The sequence below is a fragment of the Porites lutea genome, chromosome 1, assembly GCF_958299795.1.
Source record: "Porites lutea chromosome 1, jaPorLute2.1, whole genome shotgun sequence".
NCBI lineage: Eukaryota > Metazoa > Cnidaria > Anthozoa > Scleractinia > Poritidae > Porites > Porites lutea.
This window is the reverse complement of record NC_133201.1, coordinates 54,307,957-54,333,244: the sequence shown is the minus strand read 5'-3', so window position 1 is coordinate 54,333,244 and position 25,288 is coordinate 54,307,957. Positions and strand designations below refer to the sequence as shown.

The 25,288-nt window shown below is 38.2% G+C and overlaps 1 protein-coding gene across 1 annotated transcript; it reads right to left on the bottom strand.

Annotated features, from left to right (window-relative positions):
* Window positions 1–4,275: 4,275 nt before the first annotated feature.
* On the bottom strand, window positions 4,276–21,687 carry LOC140932252 (uncharacterized). Its single transcript, XM_073381880.1, has 4 exons — window positions 21,369–21,687; window positions 20,261–20,407; window positions 14,978–15,221; window positions 4,276–4,634 (listed from the first exon to the last, which is right to left on the bottom strand). Exons 1-4 carry the CDS (start codon window positions 21,685–21,687, stop codon window positions 4,307–4,309), a joined length of 1,038 nt encoding a protein of 345 aa, XP_073237981.1. The 3' UTR covers window positions 4,276–4,306.
* Between the last annotated feature and the right edge of the window lie 3,601 nt (window positions 21,688–25,288).

The following is a 25,288-nucleotide window of genomic DNA, read 5'->3' as shown; positions in this document are numbered from 1 at the left end:
GATTTCGTCTCTTGTCTTAGATCAAATCGTCAGTTTTTCATGCGAAATCGTCGCACATCAAGAATTGTTTTGAGTGGCATTTAGCGCTACTAGCGAGCTCAGCGCAACCAAAACGACGATGGAAACGAGAAAATATAAAAAAGCAACAGGTTAATAAGCACAGTAAAACACTGAATGTGCAGCACACTATTTGGCAGACGTCTTTGCAGTTATTGCACAACTAACGCTGACTTGTCAAACTTTATTGAAATGGCAATGCGATCGTCGCTTTAATCTTTACCATCGTCGCTTTATCAACTTGAGCGATCGTCGCAATTTCGATGTCGTCGGAAATACCCACACAGAGGCTCAATTTAGTTCCAAATGAATATAATTTTAAACTCTACATATAACCTGATGCTAAAATTTCACATAAAACCCTTTACCTTTCCTGCTTGGATTTTATAATCCTCTAGTCTTACGACTTCCCGATATTTGACTACTTTATTTAAACCTTTTATCGCTAGTACACACGGGTTAACGTTATTATACACCTATAGTCTTGAACAGCGAGAGTAAACTTAGCCGGCCTGCGTAGCAAGCGTTTCAGCGCGAGTTCGTCGAGAACTCGATTGGAAACGCTTGCTACGCAGGCTAGAGTAAACTCTTTGTTTGAAAAACTTGAACACGGTCTTCTATATAGAGCGGTTTTCACTTGACTGTCGAAAGGGATTGGTTTTGGTTTTGGTTTTGGTTTTACTACGCCCTTTGGTTGGCTAGTGTATTTACTTTGGTTTTGGTTTTACGACAGTCAAGTGAAAACCGCTCTATGCTGTTCCTGTAAAACTTTATGGTTATCAAGCTAAAGTTATTTCTTATCTAGCGCATGTCTGGTAAATATAAAAGAGCAGTGTATTATTGCTAATAAACAGTTTTCTTATATATTTTTTCCTGTCCACACGTACTTTATTCATTGATCGAACCCTATTCGTTCTGTTTCATAACGATACCAACCCCTTTGAATAGACAGTTAGGGGGCCTCAATGGGGTGGTAGCTTTGACGGTTGACGGTTAAATTTCAGAGCTTTTAACGGTTTACGGTTATTAAGTGGAATTTTAGTCCAAGAGTTTAAGTAAATGTTAACTTCTGTCTGTTGTGTTTTGGAGGTTGTCTTGGCCTTTCACTTATAAAATTTCGAAACATATTAAGATATAAGCAAGTTATGTTGTTTTGTAATGTCTAGAAAGAGTCTTTTTTGAGCCGCCATGGAAACTGTTATTTTTTTCCAGTTTAGAAATAGAACTGGGCCATAATCGCTTTAAGATCAGCAGAAATAGTGCGATTTGAAATACCTTAGAACTTTTTTACCTGCATTCAGTTTTTGACGGTTGACGGTAAAAATAACCTTTTTTGACGGTTAAATCTCTCTAGGCCATTAGATGGCTGATCGTTAAACCCCATTGAGATTCTCATGATCAGTTAGGTGCGTTGTTCCGCAATTTGCTTATTCATCTAAAATGGTTACCTTGACTTAGGCTTAGCGCGGTTATGAGTTTGTCAGCTTTACAGGGCAATCAGTCCTTTCCAGTGGGAATGGGGACAATGGGGACTAATAAATAGGTTACCTTTTATAGGGAGCTAATAGCCTTAGCCTGTGTTATAAATAGAACCATAGATACCGGCCTGTTCCTCTTTCTTTCTGGGCGATCCTTCTTTTCAACAATTATTGAATGAGGCTGAATATGATGAGAAGAATTATTCAGGAAAGTAGCGTAAGCTTTTGAAGTTGTACGCACGGGAAGAAAATGTAGATCACCGAAGGCGCCCCAAACTAGGGCGGTCTGGTAGCATGCTCCCCCAGAGAATTTTCAGTAGATAAATACGAAGGAAAATGCAACAGCTAGTTATTTATATTACCCATCTCTATTGTTATCTGTAAGGTGCAATGCTTACGAGAAAAAAAGGATACAGTACCCTTCAGACGGACAAGGACACCAATATAGTGAGAAAAATTTACCAGTTTTCCCGATTTAATGATTAACATTCTTTGAGGAAGCAATTTTTTTTCCAGATTTCAGCTGTACGCACAGGCGTATTTGCGTATATGGACGGTACGCTACTGTTATGCAGATTGAGGAGCATGTTATCTAACGTGGCCGAAGGCCGGTTGGAGGTGCAAGATAACAGCCTAGTAGGTACTAGATCAGCACAATTCTTCACATCATTCGATAGACGAATTCAACATTTCTTTTATCATTCCGTTCAAACTAAGTTCTTAAAAAGCTAGGACCTCCTCGTAGATCGTAGACTCTCTAAAACTTTAGCCTATTTTTCCGAGCTGTTTCTGGGCATAAACAGATCTATTTTTCTAACAGAAACTCCTTAAAAAGTATATAAATATCTTCCAAATATGACAGAGCCAGTTGGTTATGAAGAATTATTAGTCAATGGATTGAATGAATAATAATCCTCCTTGTAAATACATAAAACTAATCATGACTAATTATCAACCAAAGTAGTAGTTTATGTTGAACTGTTTAATATTGTCCTGAAGGGCGAAATTGTTCAGTGCTGATATCAGTGTTCAGTAGGCCAAAAAACGTTAACCCTGATGATCATAGACTTGAATTTGACTACATGACAAAGAAACGTTTAAAAAAAAAGGCGATGCCAAGTACACGACGTTGGTGATCATAGCCGTGACAAAATGGACCAAATTCCTTAATCGGACATCGTGCTTGCACGATAATAGTGCGTAAATGATAAACGTGTATCGAGTCTGAGTTCCACTGATGGCCGACAGGTGTATAGATCGTGCCTTCATCGTGCATTGAACCAGTCTTAACCGTGCTTTATCGAGCCCTAGAGCGTGCTTTTATCAAGCCTTAAGATGATGCTGCACGAGACAATTCGCATCGACGATTTTTAGCGCAACACACTGTTGCAACATCGTTGCTACATTGTTTCGAATGGTTACAACATTGTTCCAATATTGCAACGCTGCGTTGCGGTAAAAATAGTCGTTGCGAGTCGTCCCGTGTAAATGCATCGTGCGTTTAAAGACCGCGCTCTTATGGAACCTTTTGATATCCCGCGCATCAGATCGTGCCTTTTCCCTAGAGGCAGTTCGGTGCTCATTTCTCGAATGTTGTCGTGTAGTGTGGTGTGACTATTTACATTGTTTTTTGAGTGCGTTGCGAGCAAAAAGGGAGATAGTGGAGGAGATGACACGTCAAAGAGTCGATTGCCTCCGTTTGCTTGGCTTTGCTAAGCCACTTCCACGGCACTTTTGCGTGAATGTAGCCGATACCTTAAGTTTGGAAACAGAGTGAAGTGAAATTGGTCAGTGTAAATCGCGCATTGCACATAGCAGATTACAGACTGGTTATAAACGCAACGCAGTTTTTACGAGCCTTGTTTGAACGTCCACATCGAAGTTACAATCCCGTGCGAGGGTACGTTGGGTTGCTTAAAGGTGTTATCGTGCATGTCTTTGTGCTAAAATGGTGCCCTTTTTCGTGCATAAAAGGTGCCGTTATTTATATGGTTAAATGATGCCTCACCGGGACAAAGACACGATGCTCGAAATGACAGAGAACATAAGCGAAATATCACACCATTGGAAAGAGCGTCTTCGAAATTACTGCAAGCTTACTAAGTTTTTGCCAAATATTTCAGAAGCAGGCATTTCTAGATTTTGCAGAATGTTTGTGCCCCTCACCAAACAAACGTTTGTGAAATGCATTGAGTCTGAAGTTTGTTTTCCGGCAACACTACTCCAACTGGTCCGATGTCAAAAATGGAAAAAAATTGTGTAAGAATCAAGTGATTGCAAGCCGAGAGGCTCTTGTTGATTGTGGTAAGATAACACGAGTTTTGTCAACTAAAGGGGATTCAGTTACTAAATTTTCTACCGTCTAGTCTTTGGAATTGTCTACTTGTTTACAAATCTGTAAGGAGGATAGGATAATTTTAAGAGGTTCAAGTTTTTTCCCCAAAATACGTCTTTTACGGTTTCTTTCAGCCGCAGGGAAAATCGCTTAATTGGGAAAACAAAAAACAAAAACAAAAAAAACTGTTCACTTATCATAAATATCCCGACTGCAATGCAAGCTGATTTGGAATGAAATAAAAAGTTAACTACCGATAGAAAAGCAGTAGTTTTTCTTTTAGGTTTTACTTAATGGATGATTAATTGATAAGAAACATGCCGTTAACTACCTGTAAAGTAATATTTTCAAACTACAACTGTTACACCGGCTTACTGTAATATTTATTAAAAGACTAAGGGCAAAACCTGACCGAATGTGATTTAGAAGTTGTCTTTTAGGTTGTTTCGTAAAATGTTTCTATTTCGTCTGGAGTAAAAGAATGAGTGCCTGCCAGAAATGTGTTGGTGTAGCTGTTCCCACTTGGTGGGCTGTAAGTATGACCAAGGCTGGTACTGTAACTGCCACCAGATGGCGAGTAGTCGCCAATGTAAATGTCATGGCCTCCTCCAAATACAGGTCCATAAGACGAGCAGTCGTATATGGAGTAGGCATTGTGCGAACTATACTGCCCTGTCTGAGGCAGTTTCACAGGTGCCCATCCTGGTTTGTTAACCAGCGAGAAAAGAAACGCCTGGGAATCATATCGATACCCGGGGCAACTGCTGTTACCTGTTAGGAAAATAAGAAAAGAAAAAAGCTGATAGAGATACAGACCCTAATGTAAATTCCTCGTTTTGGTAATAAAGGGACTAAATTATAAAATGCTTTATCGTCTTAAGTTTTTCATGTCCAGTCACAGGCTGCTAGCGGTAGCCGCGAATCTAGCTCGACATAATCATAATTATCATTCGAGGCAAATTTTTCTTTCTTTTCATTGGCCGAGAGCCCACCACGTGAACTGCAAATAACTGCATACAAATAATGGTCTGCTCATGCGCAATGCCGTCCAACTGTGTTTGGCTTTCACCCGCGAAAAATGTCTACGTATGCTCTGCAAAAAGTGATATGTGGTCGATTTCGGGTAATTATAATGTCATTGGCTCCGAGGCGAAAATGCCCGCGAAATGTTTTTTAGAGGAAAGGAGCGATGGCAGCTTGTTTTGGCAGTGACAGCGTTGCGATTTCTTGCCACTGTAAGAGATCAAAAATTATTTTGGTCAAAGTTTTGACGTAAGTGTGTTCTCTGGAGAATATAGCGTCCTGAAGCTGACGAAAAATTGCATTGGCTTGGTCTGATTCAGTGTTATTGACGTTGAGATCGCTGGTTTGCATGTGGAAGGCCTTGCCGAAAAGGTGGGTAATTTTTGCTCTTTTTGTTCACTGCATGTTCCGTGCAACTCGGTACAAAAAGAAATTATAAAGCAGCGGAAGAAAAATTATTGGGCTTTGTTTTGGTATATAAATTAGTTTGTACCGAGTTGCACGGAAGCGACAGTTTTGTTAAATGTGTATCCCGTTTTTGTGTCAAAATTCGACTTCGATTGTGAATCTCACATTCGATAGAGAACGGATGTTTTATGAGTCAAATGAGTCAATGAGTCATGAGTCATGAGTCAATTAGTCAATGAGTCACATCTGAAAAAATAAAAGTTTCGTTAGAAAAAAGAAAATTAAGCATTCCTTTTACTTAATTTGTCTACTTCCTTCATTGCTGCCTGCACATGCAAGGCCTATTTCTGACATGACTGAAATCTCAACTTGGGCTTTTTGTTAGCAGTATTCCAGGCCCTGCCGCCACTTCTACGTGCATGCCCCGAAAAAAAGCATTCCCAGACACCCTTCAAGAACCATTTAAACCATCAGACAATCCATACTGCTAGAGTTTCCATACCAGAAGTGAAGTGCTGCCCCAAGGTTGTTCATATTAGTTGATGCACGAGTTTTAAACAGGCGAGCTAATGTAAATAAACACAAACATAATGCAAACAATGACTGCCGAAAGATTTTAATCAATCAACGAGCCTGGAAAGCTATTTAAAATTACAATGGGTATACAGTAATACCTCAACAATAATTATTCGTACACTGTATGTTTCTGATATAAACACTGACTGTGTACAACTGTTCGACTAGTCTGCTACACAGCCGTTTTTAGTGTCGTCACGCAACGCTTCTCCCCACTGGGTGACGACACTAAAAACGGCTATGTAGCAGACTACTGTTCGACTCACTGTTTCCAGGGGCACCCAACGAGAATATAGTTCAAAACCACTTTAACATAACATTGTTAAACGTATTTTAGTATTTAAACGATAGATATAGGCATATTTTTATTCCCTAAAAATTTTTCATCTGTTCGGATTTCCTAGCTGAAAGTCTAGTGATCCGAAAATTATAGGGATCAAAACTTACCTTTTCGAAAATTCCAGCCAGAAAAAAAGCTCCTGAAAATTCTAGGTGACCTTTTAAGGGTAAAAATCCGTTAAAAATAGGCAATTAGACCATGTTTTAGATGTTCGAAAATCCTAGGAGAGGCAGGCAAGCAAGAAATTTTGCAACAACTGTTACGAAAATTCTAGATATCAAATCGTCTTCCGAACAGATATTTTTCCGAAAATTGTCGTTGGGTGCCCCTGTGTTTCATACCCTTCCTCGGGCAAATTACAATAATTGTAATTCAGTTTCTTTGCCTTGTAGCATCATTCACCTTTTGAGGCAAGTAAAACTGATTGGAAAAAGTGGTGAACTACACTGGGAAGATTATCAACTGAAAACAACTCTGCTATTGATTGTTGGAACGGACGCTTAGGGTCCTGGATCGTCTTCATTGTGTTCATGATCGACTGCGATCCAAAGCATGAAAGAAAATTGTATTCTCCTTGATAAGATTCCTCGCTAAGACCTAATGAATACCACCCGGAATACTTACCTTTACACCAGCATGACAAGCTAATGAGTAACATACCGAATACAGATATAAAACACTCATGACCGATTTTCTACTTCAAACCGGGCCCAAACATCAACACACCGAATATCAAAGAACGACTGTTCCCAGATTTGAGTCTTTGAACGCTAGGAAATTCCATAATGGGTTTATCTCAATTTACTTTAAGCGCCGTGTTCAAAGGGAATTAAACACTTTCTTCCGAGGCACTCACAAAATTTAGGCTGGCTTATTTTCCGCTTCTGCTATGCGGCAGGGCCTAGGAACTGCGAACAAACAGCCAAGGGCGAGATTTCATGTCAGAAATAGGCCTTGTGCAGGCAGCAATGAAGGTAGTAGACAAAATAAGTAAAAGTAATGCTTAATTTTATTATGTCTACCGAAACTTTTATTTTTTCAGATCTGACTCATTGACTCATTGACTCATGACTCATGACTCATGACTCATTAACTCATTTGACTCATTAATACTTTACACTCCATTCGATAACATTCGACTGTTGATCGAAGAGCGTATTACAATACTATCCAAAATGTTTTTGTTGTTTAGATCAAGTTTCTTATCACGGATTCAACAAAAAAAGTAGAGGGACAGACATTTTTAGGCTTTGTTTTGTTAATATGACTTAGCTTGTACTTTGTTGCTGGAAAAACTATATTTAGATGCTTAATCTCCGCATGTTTACACTGTTTGTGACAGAAAAATACGCTTACGCTTGGTTCAACTTAATCTCGTGTCACTCGGTACAAAGGGAAATTATAAAGAAGGTAAAGAATTTCTCTTAGCCATTGTCATGGTGTGTAAATTGTCTTGTAGGTAGTGGATCGAAAGCTAAAGTGCGTAGTTCGAAACGTGATTTTGTCCATCGATCCACACTTCATTGTACATTAGTACCGGGGGGGGGGGGACTTTAGGAATTTCTGGGTGGGGATGTGCCGCTGGGACTCTGGAACCCTTAACCTATACCAGAGCTAGTTCAGCTAAATTTTGCTACTCTATACTAGAGTAAACTCCCCAAATCCCCCCTATCCTAGAGTAGCTGTTTCCCTAGTCGAGGTAAAATCTTCAACCAACTGATCAGTTTCCTGAAAAATGATACCCTATTCTAGACCCAAATGTTCTGATTTATATACCCTATCCTAGAGTAAACTGTTTGAAAACCATACCCTTCACAGCGGCACATACCTATATAGCCCATATATGGCAGTACCCCCCCCCCCCCCGGGATTAGTACAGCTTTGTATGTTACAGAAATTTGAGTTTTATCCGAACTGTCGAATGAGAAAATGTGAGAATGTTTTCATTAAAACGCTAATACCGTCTTGGAGCTACAGTTCGATAGGTCCAGCAATATTTGATTTGTAAAAAATATTCTGTTTGCATTGTTTACAGCTGCTGTACATTTAAGCTTGCAATGGTATAATTGAAGGATGGAAGTTTAGATGATTTTGCTCATAAATTTTGCTTGGGATTATCCACAACGAGGTCCTTGTTTTTCCGCGGTAGGAACTGCACTTAGGGACATGATTCTCCCCGTGTACAATTTTTTACTACCAAATCTTTGCACAAAAGCCTTTCTGTGGAGGATGCATCTTTGCTTGAAAATTGGATCCTGGAAGGAGATGAACAAGGTAATTTTCCTGTGAATGCTTTTGTTTTTCTGTTAACATGCTACCAAGTATTCAAAAGTTCTTTCCAAGAAAAAAAATGATCAGGTGTTTAAAGTTTGGAGTAAACTTTGAGTCTTAATGAAATTTTAGTTGGATCATGTTGATGAATGCAGTTGTGTAGGATGTGCAGTTTCCAATTTTGATCTTCTGTCAGAATTGTGAGAGAACACTCACAGATCTCATTCAAACATTATAGTTTCATTGTTGTTATTGTTTGTTTCTATTCCCATAAACGTCTCATCAGCTCTCCATTTTGCATGAATTTAATGTGATATATATTTGAAGGGGTTGTTCCTTCACTGTGAAGTAGTTTTCACTTTGTTTTTTGATATCATGTGAAGTTCAGTGTCTTCTTAGTTGTTGGCTAAGGCAGTGTTGAAGTATCTGACATGTTAACATACTTAACTTTTCATTTCTCTTCAGAAAAGATTGATTGATCCTGAATCAAACAAAGTGCAGCGTCACAAAAAAGATACTTTTGACGAACAAATGTGTACTCAAGGAAAGCATATGTCCCTGACAGTGTCAATAAAATTTATTACGGGGAATGACGTAGTCAGCCAGAGTCTTAAATTCGGCAGCGCATTCCTTTCGTATTCTTGGGAGTCAAAAAATACCTCGGTTTTTTAACTTTCCCGCATCCCGAGCCCGTCCTGAAAAAATTGTGTGATTTTTATTGGCTGTAACTTCGAATCACTTGCAAGTCAGGTTGATTTGCTCAAGCAGAATAAAGATACTGCGTCAGCAAATAAGGGAAAAGTCTTGATTTACCGTCAAAAAGCTAGAATGTCTAAAATTTATTACTTACGAAGTCGTAGCTCGTTCGGTCGCTTCGCGGCTTAAAAAGAACGCTCCGCTGGCTACGAAACTCTTGAGGTCGACTTGTATGTAGCAACAACGTAGCATGTCTATCAAAAAAGCTTTAAGAAAATGTTGTTAAATCTCGCAGCGGGCACGCGTTGATGTTCAAAGGTCGTTTCACGTGAATTCACATGTAGCATAATCCTTGACTATTAACGTAACAAGCTGCACAGCTTTTGATTTTAACAGCTTTTCAAAATAACATTGGAATTTTTTCTTCAAACTAGAATGGTTCATTAATTAGTTTTTCAAAGGAAATTGTTACTTTTGCTCTGACAGGCGTAAAGTACGGTCGGCGACGCAAAACAACAGTTTTGTATTTTAAAAATTCGCTGAATAAACTGAACGGGAGTCACTCTTTTATGTTAATTAAATATTTTTACCTGTTTTTTACTGCTGTGTCAGTGAGGCTATAACATAACTTAAGATTGTTATTCCAGTAAAATACGATGTATAAAAAAGAAAAGAGACGACTATTATTGTGATTGTTTTAGAATCGGGTATAAATCTATTAAGTCCCGAGTTGTCTTTCGTGTCGTGACAAGTCATACTAAAAATAAATACGCAAAAGCTAAATTTAGCGGTCAAAGTGGAGCTAGCTGGCTACCGAATCCACAAAAAGCTTATTTGTCCTGAACATTTCACCGATAATACAGAAAAAAAATACTTCCGTTCTGCGCTTAAACGACGACTTTCCAACAAGATGATGATCTATTCAAAAGAGATAACAGTTTTGGGGCGGCTGCGGTTTCGTTGAAATCAGCAGTTTTCCCGGAAAGCCCCACGGCCCGCGGGATCTCAGTCAATCTTAACCGAACTTCTTTTCAACCTAAATAAAAATGATTAGTAAAAAGAATAGTACCCTTATGTTTGACCCAAAAATGTTTGTAAGAAATACATAACTGAAAAGACCATAATCTTACTTTCCATTTAAAAAAACATGAAATATTCTGCGGCGTTGCCCATGTTTCTCATACGGCGCGAAAACTTACTTTCATATGATAACATGCGGTTTTTTTTTTGGACGCTCAGGAGGTCAAAGGATGTGATTTTTCATGAAAAAAATATTCACAAAATTCTGCTTGACTTGTTCAGAAAATGATTTGTTTAATTTTTAATAATTAACTAACAGCTCACTGATTTAGTAATTTGGGCTAACAACTTGGTGGCCAGGGCACCCCAGCTATAATGTTTGGGAGACCGAAGGGCTCCCTGAAATTTTCTTTGGGCGACCATCTAGGTGTTTTAGGTTTTACACTACTGCATGAGAAATTTCTGCAATTTGATTGGCTTTGAGCAGTGGTATTTCAGCTTAATTTGAAATACCTACATGTGAAAATTACAAACCTTTTGAGGGTAGTAGTATAAACAAATAATAGCATGATTTGTACGACATATTTTGCATAAATACCATGCACTTGTGATATTTCAAAATTGTCTCAAAATTCACTCGCCTAACGGCTTGTGAAATTACGTATAACAATTTCGAAATATCACTCGTGGTATTTATGCGAAATATCACTACAAATCATGCTATTACCTATACAAATTGCTTGGGAGCCAAAAGGGCTCCCTGAAATTTTCCCTAGAGCACAGCCTTACAGCCCTTTAGTTATTGGAAGTATGATACATAACATGCTATCGCGGAATGTGGAAGTACATTTTTTGAGGAAATTAGTAAAGGGAATGCAAATTTAAGTGAACTACCCATACTCTTAACATATATGGTGGTAATATTGATGCAACTTTCATCTTGCGTAGCAAAGGAACCCTTGCGTGTAACTCATCTTCTAGAGTGTATTAGTCCTTAACAGAACATCTCCGTCTCTCCTTCACCCATTTGTTGTTGAAAAACTACCCAACTTTCCATTGCCATTCAACATAACAGAAATTCTTTCTTACACCAACACATCCCGCGTAAGCGCCTTCGGACGTCTTCTTGTTAATGAAAGATCTGCAATGAGGGACAAAAGTGTTGACACACTTCCGTAAAATGGCCCCTTTTTACATAGTGGATATACTTATCCCCTTCCCCTGTCTACCCCAACCCCTTCCCCCCAAAATCAATGTTGAATTTTGGACCCTCAAGTCTTTTTTTTACTTCAGACAACATTGATTCGGGGGGTCGGGGGATTTACGGCGTTTAAAAGGAATGAAATAATAAATGAATTAAATGTTTGTTAAAAGCACCCGTTTTAAGCAAGTGTGTCAACTACTTTTGTCCCTGATTGTCTGAAATATGTATTTGTGTTTTCCGGCTAGATTTTTGACGCTGCTGAATTTTTGGGCGATGACGTTACTCTATGGACCAAATTGTTTGTTTTTAAACATCAATTTATAGAGTTTCGTCCTGATTTGTAGTATACGCAGAGTAAAATGTACGAAGCGTATGTCATTACTTAATCTTGTACTCCCGCGCGCGTTCCTGATACCCTGCCGGGTCGAGACGAAATGATTTGTGTTGTGATCAATGCCGTTGCTGCGGATGTAATGTTTTCACAAGTATTATCAATAGTGGAAAAAGGATGGAAACATTAAGGTACAATGAAAATTGTTCTGGTAAATGGTTAACTTAAGCGAATGAAGTACTGCTGAGTAACAGAGGGGACATGCAATATTTTTGACATTGACCTTTGCCATTAGTGAAAGGACGTGAACAATATACAGGTTATGAACCTTATAAATGATGGGCCAGTCGTTTGTGCTGTGTCCTATATATAGATGTGTTTTTTATTTTTTGGAGACCTTTTCTAACCTAACTGATCCAAACCTTTAGCGTAGGTAGGCGTCGAACAGCTTAGACCAGGTTAGGAATGTACTTTTGTAATGATTTTACATGGCCGCCTGCCATTTATTCATGATTGTTTATTGATGTTGGACGGACAACTATTTCATTTCCCAGCTCGTAATTCACAGAATGCCAAAGAAATTGTTTTCAAGATAGGCACACCAGTTTGTATCATCGCCAAAACAGCAATTACTTTGGCCCAGAAGTTCACCTGATGACAAGCAAAGCGGGATAACACGTGATCGATGACGGCCATGCGCTGGAAAATGTTCCTTTTTTATGCGCTAATTCCTCACAAAAGGCAAGAGAAGATTCCGCTATGTAGAAAGTGCTTCGCAATACCTATTCTTGGCGAGAAAAATTCCAGCGATGTGGTGCAAATAAGGAGTTTCAACGGTTAACCACGAGAATACATATCGACATTAAGAGGTCATAACAGACTAATGTTACTTTCCGTTTGCCGAAAGGTGGTTAACCGTTGTAACACGAAGGAAGCAGTGTTTTCCTCAGTTTGAGCTGTCGTTTTCTTTGAGAGTCAAATACCAGTTCACGTTTCAAAGCTCTCTTTTCATTTTCTCTGCCGACAATACACAAAAACACAGGGTTTCGCTTGAGAAATGCAGTCGAAATACAGACATATGCGCTTACGTCACGCTATTTGCGTTGCGTTATCATGTCACACAGGGTGTCAAGAGGTGGGATTGAAAGTAATTGTTTTCGTGTACACTTGCAATGTTTGCTACGCTGTCCTTAGTTTTTTTATTGAATTGGCCATGAATTTACCTTCACTTTTCCGTAGTTTCGATATTGAACGCAGTGACGGCCGCTCCTCACTAACGCTCCATATTTCCGTGGCCGGCCAGTGACTATTCCCACTACGTGTCAATCCTTACCCTATCCGTGATTGTTTGGGCCTTAACAATAGGATAAAGTGAAGAACGAGAAATATCCACTTTATTAAAAATATTTTCAGGACGCACCCCTTTGAAATTCATCAAAAGTTGTACATAGGCGCGAGTTTCAACGTCAGTTTTTAGCTTATAAACCATATCGACGTTAATTCTGGATATCGCAGCCCTTTTATTACGTCATCGCGTAATTCGAATTGGCCCTATAATTCGGTCGTGAATAAGTCTATGTCACCCCCACCACCAATAACATAACTATGTCATCGGCTACTTTAATTTCAGTTAAAATCAGTGTCATGCACGGCTCAACTTGTGTGCAGTAGCACAATTTTGCATTCAGACAGTGTCTGAAATATGTATTTGTGTTTTCCGGCTAGATTTTTGACGCTGCTGAATTTTTGGGCGATGACGTTACTCTATGGACCAAATTGTTTGTTTTTAAACATCAATTTATAGAGTTTCGTCCTGATTTGTAGTATACGCAGAGTAAAATGTACGAAGCGTATGTCATTACTTAATCTTGTACTCCCGCGCGCGTTCCTGATACCCTGCCGGGTCGAGACGAAATGATTTGTGTTGTGATCAATGCCGTTGCTGCGGATGTAATGTTTTCACAAGTATTATCAATAGTGGAAAAAGGATGGAAACATTAAGGTACAATGAAAATTGTTCTGGTAAATGGTTAACTTAAGCGAATGAAGTACTGCTGAGTAACAGAGGGGACATGCAATATTTTTGACATTGACCTTTGCCATTAGTGAAAGGACGTGAACAATATACAGGTTATGAACCTTATAAATGATGGGCCAGTCGTTTGTGCTGTGTCCTATATATAGATGTGTTTTTTATTTTTTGGAGACCTTTTCTAACCTAACTGATCCAAACCTTTAGCGTAGGTAGGCGTCGAACAGCTTAGACCAGGTTAGGAATGTACTTTTGTAATGATTTTACATGGCCGCCTGCCATTTATTCATGATTGTTTATTGATGTTGGACGGACAACTATTTCATTTCCCAGCTCGTAATTCACAGAATGCCAAAGAAATTGTTTTCAAGATAGGCACACCAGTTTGTATCATCGCCAAAACAGCAATTACTTTGGCCCAGAAGTTCACCTGCGAAAAAACCTGGACAATAAGTTTAAGAAGAGCCTGGACAATTTCTTGTCTAAGAAATTCACAACAAAACTTTTCAAAGGTATTATATATGGAAGAGAAAGCTGATGCAATTCCCGAACTTCCACCCGCTTCGTTTGAAGTTCCAGCCGCACCCATTCAAGTTAGCTCAAAAGTCAAAACCCACATGGCTTGCAAAAAATCCTGGCCGAGTTTCGGCTGGTAAAATATTAGAATAATATAACCGCTTACATACACCGGTGATAAAGCACTGGTGTAAGTCAAGCTGTCATCCCTGACTGAACAGAACTTTCTTCACCTTGTATATACCACTACTTCGCATTATTTGCGCTTTATTGATGGAAAATGAGAGAGAAAGCCGTCTTCGTGAAGATTTAGCCCTAACCCATTCCAACACCCATATCCATCGTTTCCCCATTACATTTGTTTTAAATTCATGTTGTTATTTAAAAAGCTGTTTATTTTCATAATAGTATCATTGTTTGACTTTCTTGCATGAAACAACGTTACGATTACGAATACGAATACGATTCCCTAATGAAGTAACCCTACAGAATTGGTGTTAATCATACAAACCCAAATTCCCAAACATTGTTTTGTTAAAATGGAGAGAGTAAGTAAACAGTATTGTCGGAGAGGGGCCGGTCGAGGGTCCGTACGTCCCTCCAGTTTAGTATACGCAAACACGCAACCACGGTGTGATACTAAAAGGTGGCCGGCTTTGTATGGTGTGTAGACTGTCAAAATTAGATCACTTACCCCATGAGAGACTAGTGTAGCCTCCAAATATGTAATTCCCTCCGACTCTTATGATTGTTACAGTTGGTCCTTTGTTGTAACACTGGCTGTGAAAAGTACTGGCAGCCCAGCCATCCACGGACGCACGCCAACATCGCTTCCATTTTGAAGATTCGCTTTGGGCGACCGGTTTGAGCCATGTGCTTAAATTAGATAAGTGATGCACATTATCTCCTAAGATAACGGAGTCAGTCAGTCCCTCTGCGAAAACTGATGTACGGGAAGAGAAAAGAAAAGGTGATTCAGGTAACATGTTTTTTCGAAACTGATAGCACTTAAAATAATTTAAACACTTATCACACTAAAGTATCTGTATAGATATATTAAAACGTGCGATAAACATAAATGAACAACTTATAAAATGAAATAGCATAAATAGAATACGTTAATTACAATTATTCATTCAAAATGCTTCGCTGCTTCTGATTGGCTCAAAGCCCCTAATCAACTGGCAGTTACCATATTTGGAGGATGGAGCAATATACCATCAAATCGATGGTATATTCCAGACATAACTAATCGATGATCAATGACATCAATTGGTAATCAATGAGTAATCGATGAGTAATCAGTTGATTAGTCATTGATTATTGGCGATGATCAATGAGTAATCGATGAGTAATCGAAGCCCAAAAATTTTGTGGCCTATCGATTACTCATCGATGACATCGATTACTCATTGATGTAATTGATTACTCATCGATGACCCATCGATTACTCATCGACTATCATGCTGCGCACGAAAGACACTTTCTTGCTTTCTTGTACCATTTTTTTTCGTTTGTGATTCTTTTATCTGTGTTAGACGCATTTTTCCTTGTATCTGAAGATCCTGTTGACGATGTCGAGACGCAAAGTGCTAATCACAAATACAGATGATTCTCAATTGTGCAATATCGATTTCACTTTACCCAACTCTTTATTTAATAACAAACAACTGAACAGTAACCAACCAGTCTGAAAATGAAACTAACAAGTACGCTGACAAGAATCGGCTACGTGGTTATAGATTTTTTTTGTGGGTGTTTGTCAGCAAAGTAAAACCGCTTCGGCTTAGGGAAACATCCGTCATAAGCAGTCACATAACCAGCTTGAGTACTGAATATTTGTACAAGTTCTTATTTTTTGGCCTTTGAGCTAAACGCGATTCCTTTATCTTTTAAGAGTTGTTTTAGAACCGCTGTTGTCATTTTTCGGCATATCTCTGTTTCATACGTTCTATTTTTTCATTCTTTTCTTTCTCTTTGCAATCAATGACTAATCGATGCAATCGATAACTAATCGATGACCAAAAATTTTGTGGCCTATTGATTAGTCATCGATTACTCATTGATCATCGGCAATAATCAATGACTAATCAACTGATTACCTATCGATTACCTATTGATTACTCATTGATTTCACTGATGTCATTGATGTCATCGATTAGTTATGTCTGGTATATTGCTCGCATCTTCTTAATATCGTATAGATCAACTTCATTTCCTGGCGCGGCCGCCTAGCTGATTATTAACCAGTGAACTCTGAAAAAAAAAGGCGTTCACGACTATCCGGAATAGCTGAATTATACACTAAAACTGAATGGAAGAATTGCAAGAATACGCAAAAAAAATCGCTCGATGGATGTTATCTGCAAGTAAAAACTGTGCCGAGAAAAAGGCCAAAAATTTGAAGAAAGTCTTCGAGGAGGTAAAATTGTTAAATAAGAATTAAGAAATATTTTGAGTGAAAAAAACAAAACAAAAAAACACAATAAATGAATGAGGCTTTCGTATAATGTGAAGAATTATGCAGATCTCGGAGGATGCACTTGTTATCCACCTCAACATTAGACTGCGAGCAGTCTCTTATTTTTCTTTGCAAAGTTACTGCACACGAAACCTAAGCACGCGAGCGGCGAAGCAAGCCGCTAGAAACGAGGGCGTAAGCCCGAGAAGAAAAAACAAGAGACTCAGTGACTCTTTTGTTCTGTTTGCGGGGAACAGCGAAGCTGTCAAGGTAATTTAATTAATCAATTAAACACGAGTAACTTGAAACGATTTATAAATAGAACATAAACAACTGAAAAAATTACCCTTTCTTTAAATCCGGTAAGACTGCCTTGAATCCGTTTCCCTTGAGACAATTTACAGCAATTTCCTTCTGTAAGATATCCTTATAAGTTTTATTACTGAGATTACTGCTTGATTCGCTATTGTTTGCAGTTAGTTGTGACGTGTGACTATTTTTATTGATTGCAATCTCACCACAGACCAGTTAATGATCTGTCAACAGCTGTGCAATTGACCAATCGGTTACTCCGTTTCTGGGCTGACGGAGGGTTTGTTTACTACAAAAGAGTCAGCAGTCCGTCTTTTCCTGTCTCGTCCCTTTAATAATAGCCTGCTTAAGATCCGACGACGGCAGACGTCTGTGACGGCGAGCTGAAGTGAAATTACTGCTAGAAAGACTTCCGGCTGCCGTCGTTGCGAAGTTTCCCGCCGTAGCGGCCTTGTCTGTGACGTGAAGAAGGCCATTTTGCCGTCGCGTGTAAAACGTGAGTAAACTTGATCAAAATAATGCCATTTAAACACATTTTGAGTGAAATTCTTTAGCACTGTTAACAGTTTATTCTCAGTAGACCATTTTTGTCGAATTTCTAAGCGACTTAAACGATTTGAACACGGTATTTAAATTAAATTTGTTTGCCTTCTCTAAACAGTTTGACTCGTTAATCGCCATGGACTCGGTCAACTCGACAAAGAAAGCAACCAAGTAAGTTTTACAAGTTTTTTCTTGTGTTTATTGATGTGTTTATTAACAATTATGATATCGTAGACTTGTTTCGGCATTAAATTGAGGTCCAGTGGATTATGTCACTCATCTTTTCTCGAAATAGCGTTTTTTTTGACTCGGCTTCTCTTACAATGTAATTATAATCAAGAGCTTTCAGTAAGACAAAAAAAATGCATCGTCGTCGAGACACGAAACGCTTGCTTCTCGAAACTGCTCAAAATACAACATCACGATTAGTTTATGCTTGAATTAGGCGGCATATTGCACATGTACACATGTACACAAACATGACTGAGACCGCTTTGATTTGCTTTAGAAAGATCTGAACTGATTTGACGGTGAATCGATTTAACCGGTTTCCAAGGTCGAGATGAAGTCTTCAAAATGTTCATAATTCTGGTAGGGAAAATCCAGATTTTTAGATCTGTTGACATCATACAACAGTAAAAATTCATCTTCTGAAATGTCACCATCATCGAAACTTGTCAGTAACAATTCACGAACATTTCTAGAAAAGTAGCCATCGCTCTTGTATTTATTTCTAAACTTCAATGGGAAAAGGCGTTACAACAACCCGCCGTCGCGCGAGCTTTCTTAATACTATTTTTCGCGCCATTGCGACGGCGACCTCACCCCAAGCCCCCTCGACCAAGTCTGCCGTCGTAGAATCTCGCCGTCGTCGGATCTTAAGCTCACTAATAACGTCGTGGTATGCAATCGCGCTGGATGAGATAAGAACTTGACGGATTTTAAGAGAAAAGGCGGACTGCAAGCAGTCTATCTCAACATCCCCCTAGATCTGCAAAGTTTTTCATCCTAATTAGCCTCATTCAATAATTGCTTAAGGACCACTTTTAAGTAATTATTTCTTAAAAGAAGTAATTATATACTTAGAAAAATAAGTGCGTTATATGTACAATAAAATGTAGACATAAATGAAATTATAGAAAAGTGTATGTATGCTGATAAATAAGTATGAAGGTAACATCCTAGATCCTTATTCAAATCTAATCCTTATTATGAGCTAGATGATTTAAATTTACGCCATTTGCACTTTGGACGGAAGTGAGGTTGCGCATGATCTTAAGTGGCGGCTCATGATGCAGAGTTATTTAAAAGTCAAAAATGCCAGTTTCAGGCCTTTCCTTTTGCTGACTGGTTTGGGGGATCTAAACGATATTCTAAATTCGCGCCAAAATCGTTGGTGAAAACGCCGTGACAAGAGTTCATGGAAGTTACTCGCTCCGTGTTATAGGCTCCAGCAGAAGCATAACATGAGGTATGACGTCATACAATGCTAGATAAGAAAGCGGATTGCTGATCTCATTAGCCGCCATTTTGAATGCTATGATGTCGCACGTCCTTAGGAAACTTCCGTAATTGATGTTATAACAGTAAAGTAACTGACCTTTAGATTAGCTTTTATAGTTTCTCCTACCTCCGCAAGTTTTTCCATCGCCGTTGTATCCTGCTTTGCAGGTGCAGATATACGATCCACGAGTATTGGAGCAGTTGGCATTGATGTCACATACAGGAGGAGAAGCACTGCACTCGTCAATGTCTAGAAAAACAAAAATATTGGAGTTCCACAAGGATCTATCGAAGGCTCCTTGCTAACAAAATAAAATCAAATAATAATAATAATGAAATAATAATGAAAATATTCAACCTTGCTCGATCCACGTTGAAAACAGTCTGAATTTCCTCAACAGGGAACCAAAACGTTTTAGAGTTTTCTTCTTTTTCGCCATCGAGTTGTCCGCGCAAGAACTCATCTCAGTTTTTTATACATCTCTCATAATTCTTCTAATTAAAGCAGAGTTTATCTGTATAGGCTGTTCCAAAAACCTAGGGTTACCCGGTGCTGTTGCTTCATAATTTTGTTTTTCTTTTTCTACTGGGCTAGAAGTATAACCCGAGGCATGATGTGATGCACTGCCCGTATATAAAAAGACTGGATTCGATGGATTGCCGATTTTTACTATTCATTACAAGTCCCTGGGAATCTGCCATCTTCGTTGTTATCAAAATAAATCGAGCATTATCCTACCTTGGCAAGTTTTTCCATCGCCTGTATATCCTGCCCTGCAGGTACAGATATACGATCCACGAGTATTGGAGCAGTTGGCATTGATGTCACATACAGGAGAAGAAGCACTGCATTCGTCAATATCTAGAACAACAAACATATTGATTGGCGAAAAAATCATTAAAGGACATTAACTCAGGCCCTAACATGTGACGCTGAGAGTACTCATTCCTTCTTGACATGAGTCTTGTTTTCCTTTTAAATTTATCTTTTTTTCTCCGTGTCTTATCAGTTTAAATCTCCCGGTTAATTTTTCATCGGTCGCCAGACTAAATATGAAACATTCACGTCAGTCGTCTTATAATCATAAATTAACTTATCAGAGGGCACAATCAGCTTAACAGCAATCGCCGATTATGTAATTGACTAAACTCACCGTTGGTCTCCATATTACAATAAGCCAAGACAGATGTACCAGTTTTTATAGTGGAAAACCAGTATTTCCCGCTAACAGCGTGTCCTTCACTCCACTTTATTTCGTCACAAGTCTCAGCTGGTAGTTCTTGAATCGAACCAAGGGGAACTGAAAGGTTTTAAAACAATCCTTCATTATCAGTGTGCCTTTACCCCTGCATAGTTTTTACTTTATGCACGGGGCGCTACTCAACAAAGTTTTATACAGGACCAGAGGTTCCGCCCAGAGGTCCTACCCCTTACCCCTTTATACAACGTTTTTGACAAGAGAGGTTCGTATACCTTCGATTCACGAATGTTAGAACTAGCGTAAAATCCCACGTTAAAGCCCTGGGCTTATATAACTTCATGAAGGGTTTTGGGTGGGCTTATAAAGGAGGAGGGGCGCGGGGTATAAGCGAAAAAAAAAATGTTTGGAAACGACGGGATAAAACACATCTGAACCGAATTAAAGCAAACATACCACTATAAATTTATCACAATAAATGGAGAATGTATTTCAGAAACATTTATAAAACAATTCAACAACTGGAACGGAACAGGACAAAAGTAGAAAAACTTCAAGAAACGGTCCTCTGGGTAGCATTAACTAAGTTCATTTTTCTATTTCACCTGCACAATTTCGTAGTTTCATGGTTCCAATTCAAGTGGCTACTGTTTTACAAAACGCGCTTATACATAAGATGGGCTTATTTCCGGAATAATATCTTCGTTAGCAAATGGATGGGTTTAAATCCGGAGGGACGAGAGGAGCTTTAACGCGGGATTTTACGGTAATTTTGCATCCCTCTTAACTGCTGTAAATGCTCAGTCTTTTAAACATGAATAAACACAAAACCAGAAAAATTTCCCTCGGCTTTTTCTCATCCATAAAATGCATATGTTAGCTCTTTTAAGTCATTTTATAGGCCTACATAGATGACTAATTTTCCTACCCTTTCATATACTTCAAGCAGCGAAATTTGTTAGCTCTTTCATACATATGTAGCCTGTCAGAGGTACCCCTTTCGGTGGGAGCCTTCCCGTAAGGGCCTTTATAAAACTACCCTGGGCAATTAATGATGGCTTACCTCGTTGTAAATCGCGTCGATAGTAAGATCTGTCTGGGTTTGGAATGAAGTCCTCAGGCCTGGCTTCCTTTGTCCTGTTGTTAAACTCGCACGTGAGAAGAGAGATAACCCAGTTAAAACTTTGGCATCGATTGTCTTCGCGACACTTGAATACGCACGTAAACGGAAGTTCAGTGAGAAGAGTGTCGTACACGTGTCCTCGTAACATCCAGCCTACGATGGAGCTCTCGGATCTACCACCTGCAGGACATTTTTGAGTTACTGCGCTGTAGAGCAGGAGAGCCAGAACGAAGATACGGAAAACTATTCTTGCGGTCATGTCTGGAACTAAACTACATAAAAGTATTTTGTTAAAACACAAACTTTACAAAAGGTAAACTTAACCTATTAATTGTATAATTCGTCGTCCGTTTCCGCCTAAAGAACAACTTGTATACTGCAAAGCATCTAAAATAGCCAATTTTCAAACCGAATTTGATAATACTTGTAGAAACCATAGGGGAATTAGTGAGCCGGTAAACACTTAGAACAGAAAAACTTACTAAAAGGTGGCTGCGTTTGGGCCATTTTCTCTGTTGTCACACGTACTTTTCTCCACGAAATTTCAATTTTACCGCCGTACATGAGAAATTCCCGGATGTTTCGCGGCATTCTTTGCGATGAGTTATTCTTCTAGTTTTTTCAAAATTCAAAATACAAGATGGTTGTCATTATAACTAGCTAAAGGAAAATAATTGTTGGCGCCGCTCTTCACCCACACCCCGCAAAAAAATAATCCTAGTATGTACATTTCTAAGTAAGGCAAAACCTTTTATCGTTAAAACCCAGCAAAATGAAAGACCCATAAAAGCAAGTGAAATTGAGAAAACTTAAAAATTAACCTCAGAAAGTAGAGAAAAAGCACTTGGAAACCCTCAAATCAGGTTTCTACCATTCATTTGTGGTACGTATGCAAATAAGCTTCAACCTTGTTTAGATGTTTTTTTTTTGGAGAAGAGTAAAGAATGGCAGAGGAAATTATGGTACTAAACTATAAGTGCTGGATATGGAACAAGCGCGTTTTTAACTAGTCTTACAATCAAACATTTCAGTGAAAATCCGTTTTACTCGCATTCAAGTGTATCTTTATTTCAAAGATTATTTTAAAAAATTTCTTGCACTTACTAAAGACTTTCCTGCATGAAAACATACAAAGACTGAATTTTTGTGGAATTAAGATAGGACTTATACTTAATTAATATTGTCTGATGTGTTTGGAGGTTGTCTTGGCCTTTCACTTCCTAAATTTCAAAATATTTTCAGATATAAGCAAGTTGTAAGGTACTGTATTGTCTAGAAAGAGTGTTTTTTTGGCAAGAGAACTTGTTTTTCCAGTTTAGAAATTCTTTAGGAGCTGGAATTCCGTCAAGTTCAGCTGAAATAGTAAGATTTGAAATACCTAGAAATTTTTTGAGGGTTAATCTTAAACTGCATTTTTGGCGGTTGACGGTTGAATATAACATCTTTTGACGGCTGACGGTGAACGGTCAGGCCGTTGGACGACTGACGGGAAAACCCCATTGACACTTCATACCAGGCAAATTATTGCGCCATAAGCTACACAAAAATATCGGAAGCCCCTGGATTCTGTTCCATTTAAAATAATTATTCTGAAATTGACTTAATAAATAAAAGAGGCTTTTTTTTTAAAGTTACAACATAAAAAGAAAATCTTAAGCTTTAATTTATTCACACTTTGTTTGGGTTTTCTTTGGCTCATTGATTGGTTCCTTTTTTCTTTCTCGCTTAGAGTGCATGAGCCTTCCCAATTAATCTCTGAGGCACCTGTGTCAAGACCTAACCAAAAAACGGCATATATACCTTTAGGAGCTCCTAATAAACAAATAAACAACCTACAACGGCGACAACATGAAGTAAATTTGCGTCGTTTTTCTAACTAGTTAAAATGCAGATCGACTTAAACCAATAACAAAAACAAAACAAAAACCACATCCAAAATGGGAAAGAAAGCAAAAAATCGTATGTTGACCTCTTTTACAGACCTTAGTCTTAGTATCTCGAAAAGGATTATAACTTTCAAAAATGTGATGCATTAGCGGAGAGTTGCGAATTTGATATTAATTAATATTTAATAACAAACACAATACAAAATGTTGCCATTAGTAAAATGTATTAGTTGTGGGTAGAATATTAGATTCATATAGGAGAGTAAATTGATCATCAAGAATTGGCATTCTAAACTAAATTTTTGAAATAAACACTTTGACCACCGGTCATTTGGCTCCCGGTCAGACTCAGCCAGGGACGCCCCCGCTCAGTAATATTTTCCCTTTTTAATAAAGCAACTTGTTTACATCAACAAAAAATTGTCCCGAAAATGTGAGATAGAACAGAACAAAATTTTAAAATATTCAGTACCCCTAATCAAAAAAGAATCAATAATTTTTTTTGTTGTTGTTGAGTTTTAGAAAAAAAATCCTATATTGAAGAAAAAGCAAATTCAATGCTGCAGTTGGTTACTTTTAGTAGGTAAATGGAGAAGCATTTAAGTCTCATATGTTTTTGTTTTGTTTTTTCAAAATTATATTTCAAGGACGGGCTCAATTTTTAAGGAGCGTGAATAAAATTTAGCAGGTGAATTAAATATTTAAGTCACGAGATTCGATGTCAGGTTTGCAAATAATAGAACCTCAAGTTACACAAACACGTTTTTGAATTACTGTAGAATATTATTTCTCTTCCTAAAGACTGTAGATTGCAAATTACATTTTCTCTCTTGTATTGATATAGTTAATGCATTTAGAATGTCTGAAAATATTTGCTGAAGCATATATACGGATAGCATCAAGCATCACAGTCTACATCGTGAACTTTTACATTTGAAGTTTCCCTTTAATGATAATTAAGTTTCATTAACTATTGCTATACACTATGCACATAAAACTTTCACTTGGTTATTGTTACTTGCTTAGCTCTTTCTAATCTTCCTAGATTCCACACAGAAATGTTGTTTGGGTTTCTCCGTCTTTTAATTTATTAGCATATTGCGTAATTGACTCTTAACCCACACTCAAGCCTTTTGTTATAATTATTGTGAACAGCTTTCTCGAATCATCTGTTTTGTTAGAGAACTAACTTGCTCGGGCAAAGCATAGTGTTTTACCAAACCAGACCTTTTTGTAAAAGTCGTAAAATTCGTTTTTATTCTTTTTATGTGCCATTTTTTTACCATCTATGAAAATGCATGTCATTAAAAAATAGTGTTCAGTTAAAATAAGCGCCGGAGTCTGTATATTATTTAACAATAACTTTCCGAGAATTAGAAATAAGCAGGCAATATTCTGATCAAGAAGGAAGGTTTGTTATTATAGACATGAAAATAGATAACAAGGTTTTAACTTTGGTTAACATTTATGCACCGAACAAAGACAATGCTACTTTTTCCCAAAATCTTCTCGATCATCTGCTCTCTTTTGAATGTGAAGAAATTATTATGGGAGGAGACTCTAATCTGGTCATGGACGTTCAGAAGGATACAAAATGAGGAAACGCGACAACGCATAGAAATTCGCTTAAAGAAGTCCAGAACATAGCAAACTCGCTGGACTTGATAGATGTGTGGCGAGCCCTAAATCCAGACGGTGAGCATTTTACCTGGGGGAGAACTAAACCTGAAGTGCACTGTCGTCTCGACTATTTTATGATCAGTTTAAGCTTAATCACAGAAATCACAAATGCAGATATTTTACCGGGTTATAGGACCGATCATTCCCTCATTACAATCCACCTTGCTGGTAATAATAACCCTAGAGGCCCGGGTTTCTGGAAACTCAATACATCTTTTCTGTTGGACAGCGAGTTTATTGAGTTAATTAAAAAAACTATTGATGAAGTTGCAATGGAGAACAGAAACAATGACG

Excerpts from the sequence above, each read along its gene's own strand:
- LOC140932252 (XM_073381880.1), bottom strand. The coding sequence starts at position 21,687 with ATGACCGCAAGAATAGTTTTCCGTATCTTCGTTCTGGCTCTCCTGCTC. Across the intron at positions 20,408-21,368 it reads TCGACGCGATTTACAACGAG|TTCCCCTTGGTTCGATTCAA; the intron begins GTAAGCCATCAT and ends AAAACCTTTCAG. Across the intron at positions 15,222-20,260 it reads TTGTAATATGGAGACCAACG|AGGGACTGACTGACTCCGTT; the intron begins GTGAGTTTAGTC and ends CAGTTTTCGCAG.